The sequence below is a fragment of the Bison bison genome, unplaced genomic scaffold (genome assembly GCF_000754665.1).
Source record: "Bison bison bison isolate TAMUID 2011002044 unplaced genomic scaffold, Bison_UMD1.0 scf7180017864302, whole genome shotgun sequence".
Classification (NCBI taxonomy): Eukaryota; Metazoa; Chordata; class Mammalia; order Artiodactyla; family Bovidae; genus Bison; species Bison bison.
Genome location: NW_011494874.1, coordinates 4,155,636 through 4,159,955, shown reverse-complemented (window position 1 = coordinate 4,159,955; position 4,320 = coordinate 4,155,636). Strand labels below are relative to the sequence as shown.

General features: G+C 52.8%; 1 protein-coding gene across 1 annotated transcript in view; it reads left to right on the top strand.

The window, feature by feature from the left end:
- CCNK (cyclin K) overlaps positions 1 to 4,320 on the top strand; it is a 32,083-nt gene that overhangs the window by 23,098 nt on the left and 4,665 nt on the right. Inside the window, exons 9-11 of the mRNA XM_010851429.1 lie at positions 112 to 127; positions 601 to 634; positions 3,151 to 3,222. Coding sequence (XP_010849731.1) covers positions 112 to 127; positions 601 to 634; positions 3,151 to 3,222 — 122 coding nt within the window. The remainder of the gene's footprint in view (positions 1 to 111; positions 128 to 600; positions 635 to 3,150; positions 3,223 to 4,320) is intronic.

Below are 4,320 nucleotides of genomic sequence, written 5' to 3'. Positions count from 1 at the left end.
CACAGCAACCCCCACCCCCTACCCCCGACACACACACACACACTGCGTGTGTTCCCCTTGCTGAGGGATCGCCTGGAACTGCAACTTAGCCGTCTGCATGTCCGTGGGCAGCTGGACCGCTGGTGTGGTGGGAGGGGAGGCCTCTAGGAGCCAGGGCAGCTCTGTCCTCCAGCCCTGCTGTTGCTGTGCCGGAGCCCCAGAACCTGCCAGGGGTCATTTGCGCGTCCACACACTGCTGGGGTAGGTGTCTCCCCGGTCTGTCAGTGACGTGGGGTATCTAAAGGTCCCTCCCTATGGTAGGGGGAAGCCCTGCGGGACAGTGGCGAGGCAGCAGCCCCCGCTCACCACGGTGCCCACAGCTCAAGGAGGGCTCAGGGCTCGCTGTGCAGAAAAGCCAGTCCTTCTGTCCTATTTGAAAGGGAAAGAGGAGGGAGGCAGAAATCTGTCAGGTGCCTTGGTTTGCTCTGCAGGTTCAAGCCAAGGTTAATTTTTGTCTGAGGCCGTGTTCTGGCTGTGATTCTGCAGTGCCTGAATAATCGGTTTTTCTGATGGTTACTTTTCAGAGTCTTGTTAACCACTGTGTATTTTTTTTTGTAACAGGTTGTTTCTCCCAAAGAAGAGAACAAAGCAGCAGGTAATTTGCTGTTCTTGTGTTTCCTGTTTTAGTTTTATGTGTTGTTTATCAAAACTTTACATTCTTAATCAAAAAATCATTTCCTTTCAGATTTAGATTGACCTTAAAATTTAACTTTGGAGCCCATCCAAAACTGTACCCTACGTGCATTGTCCTCTCTGTGTTCCCTGACTCTGTGTTTTGGGATTGTACTCTTAACAGAAAGTGTCAGTACAAAGGAAAACGCTGCTGCTGCTGTTGCTGCTGCTGCTGCTGCTGCTAAGTCGCTTCAGTCGTGTCCGACTCTTTGCAACCCCATAGATGGCAGCCCAGCAGGCTCCCCCGTCCCTGGGATTCTCCAGGCAAGAACACTGGAGTGGGTTGCCATTTCCTTCTCCAATGCATGAAAGTGAAAAGTGAAAGTGCAGTCGCTCAGTCGTGCCTGACTCTTAGCGGCCCCATGGACTGCAGCCCCCCAGGCTCCTCCGTCCGTGGGAGTTTCCAGGCGAGAGTGCTGGAGTGGAAAAACACTAGCGGCAGTGAAAACGTGCTCAGCAACATGCGGTCGCTCCTTGGTATCAGCGGCAGGGGCGGCCTCCGCGACCTGCCTTGGATACCAGAGTCCCAGATACTCGAGTTTCATGGTCTGCCCTCCCTGTCTGCAGATGCAAGGGGCCGACTGTATATCAAAATAGGAATGTAGGCAAACTGCTGCAGCAGCATTTATTTTTGAAGGTTAGTTAAGCCCACCGCAGTCAACAGAGTAAAGGCCCCCGGCCAAGCAGTGAGCAGCAGCGTGCACGTAGAAAGGAGGGGAGCCACGAGCCAGGGTGCCGCCTGCTGCTTCCAGGGCCAGGCTTCTCTGCAGCACCTGTTCACCCCATATTTGTGGATCCGAGTTGGTTAACTTGTTTCTGTGCTGGAAACCACAGGGGAGGGAATCTGGACGGTCACAGAGGAGAAGACTAGAGGCGCTGTGCCTCCGACTCAGCCGGCTGGCGGTGCTGACCCCTGTGTGGGCACAGACCGGGCGTATTTCTGATTCTCTGTTTTCTCTGTTGCTTGGTTCCAGGGTAGGAATCCCGGGAATTATTTATTGAACTGTTGTGAGATCTTCACATTACAGTAAAGCTACATTTTTCTCAGGATCTTTGGGGAAATGATGAGTTCAGTACAGGGGAGATCTTTTTTTTTAGCTCCAGAGGGGTAAGCAGCAAGTGTGAGACACAGAAGAGGGAGGGGCTGTGCTCTGTTTCACGTGGGTGCACGGTCCGCTGAGCCAGTGCCACCCTGTGAGAGGCAGAGACAAGCCCGTGGGCCTCGAGGAGGACTGACACCAGTTAGCTGGGGCTGACAGGGTGGAGTGTTTAGGTAGATGAAAGTGATCAGTGGAATGAGAATTTTAGAGAAAACAAGAGAAAGGAGTTTTACTGGACTGTGGGGTAAAGGGGAATAGCTTTGGCTAGAACCGAAGGTGGGATGGAAGCAGTGACCGTGCCTACCTAGTGGAGGGTGGGTGCTGCAGAAGCTGGGGCGCCACTGGAGATGTGTGAGCAGGAGATGGCACGATCTGAGCTCGCTCAGTTCAGAAAGTTTCTTGGCAGTACTCACGGCACGGAGACTGGGGAATGGGGTCGGGGGGATCTCTCGGGAAGAGGGCAAAGAGGGGCCGTCCCTGGACCTTGAATTCAGCCTGTGTCTGAGACGGAGGAAGCCAGGAATGTTGAGCAACTCCAGAGCAGAGTGGTGTACAAGCTACAATAGAGCAAGTTTCAAGAAGAAAGAACCAAAAATACATACGAGAAGATAGAGTGCTCTTTTGGTTGTATGTATACTCTCTCTCCTCGTGACTGGAAGATACTGGACGCAGTGCAGCCTGTCTTGGCCACTTAGCCAGGTGGTCACTGGGGGTGCCAGTTCCATGCAGCCGCCCCACCCCAAAGGGTGGGCCGTGTGCTCTGCCCCAAGTGGTCCCAACTGCTTTGCTGTTACGTCTGCTCGCGTCCAGCCTCCAGTTAATATGCTGATAACTGGGAGTAAATACTTATGAGAAAATAAACTTGGATGTGCCTGAGCAAGAATTAAACAGCGGCAGTTGCTCCTGTGCACACTCGGGGCCTTTCTTTGTGTTCTCTGTGTTAGGGTGGACCCCGATGGATACCACTTGGCACCTGAGATTCACTCCACTTCTCTCAGGTCATTGGAGGGCTTGTCTTAGGTGGTCAGGAGGAAACTGGGCAGATTCGGAAAACGGGCTGGCCATTTTTGTTTTGTGGGGGAGGTGGTGAGAGGTGTGGGGCGTTGGCAGGGGCAGAGGCGGGGGGACCAAGGGATGTATTTGTTTGATTTCCTTTTTGTTCTTTTAAAAGGATGGTTTAGCCAGTCTGTCCTTAGCTTCCCTTAAAGCCTTCATATCTGCCTTTTCCCCAAAAAAATTCCTTAACGGTACATTTTTCTTTTCATTCTCTCTCTCTCTCTCTGTGACATGTTTATTCTACATGAATAATAGCTTTTTAAAATCTATTTTTTCTTTTTAGAACCACCACCACCTAAAATCCCCAAAATCGAGCCCACTCACCCTCCGTTGCCTCCAGCCCATCCACCTCCAGGTGAGTGCTGCTGGTCTCTGGGAAGACCAGTTTTTCTCTGTGCCTTTTTGAAGGACAGATTTTGGAAGTCCTGGGGAAAATTTCTAGAAGAATTTCAGAAATTTAAAAAGACATTAATGACCTGGGTGTGAAAACTCGCTCAGTGTTGTCCGACTTTTTGCGACTATGGACTGTAGCCTGCCAAGCTCCCCCGTCCATGGAATTCTCCAGGCAGGAATACTGGAGTGGGTTGCCATTTCCTCCTCCAGGGGATCTTCCCAACCCAGGGGATTGATCCAGGGTCTCCTGCACTGCAGGCAGATTTTACTGTTTGTGCCACCAGGGAAGCCCCTGGAACACAAAGGGGGTCCAGGCGGGTGGGAGTTGGGGAGGGTGCAGACTGACCGAGAGAGATGTGTTCTCATGACCCACAGGGTCTCCCAGTCAGTCTGCACCCTCTCCAACTCCCAGCCCCGCTCCCCTAACCTCATCCTCCCACTACCCTGACCCCACACCATCCAGCCCCCTCCCCCTTCCCCCTCTGGATATATTACTCTTGTCTCACATTTCTGAGTTCACTTGAGGGCTCTGCAGCTAGATACACTTTCCACAGTGGAAACAACTTCCCCTCTGAAAAATTCACAGGTTTACACCAAGGGCAGTTCCAGTCCTCAGGCCTGAAAAATACTGGAAGTCTTCTCTTGTGTCTCGTTCTTGAGGGTCTATTCCCTACAGCCCCCCATCAGACCCCAAGCTAAACTCTTTAGAGGGCCCCCCGCGGGGAGACATCCAAGATGGAGCTCCTGTCATGAACGGTGCTGGTGCTGAGGATGTGGGCGGGGGTGGTGTGGGTGCATCCGGGAAGGGGGTAAGGGGCGTGAGGCAGGGGGCTGGACCGGAAGGGGCTCGGATGAGTCTGCACTCCAGCTTGAGCATCCCAGAGAAGTAATCCATGGCTGTGTCCACTGACCTGAAATCTCCTCTGCCCGTCAGAAGTGTCATTTTTCTGGCCTACATGTGACTCCAAGAAGCTGCATAAGGTCTACATCCAGGGCTTCTGCCCCCTCCACGTCCGTGTCCGTCATCCCCTTGCCCACCTTCCTCCTCCTATGGCTTCAG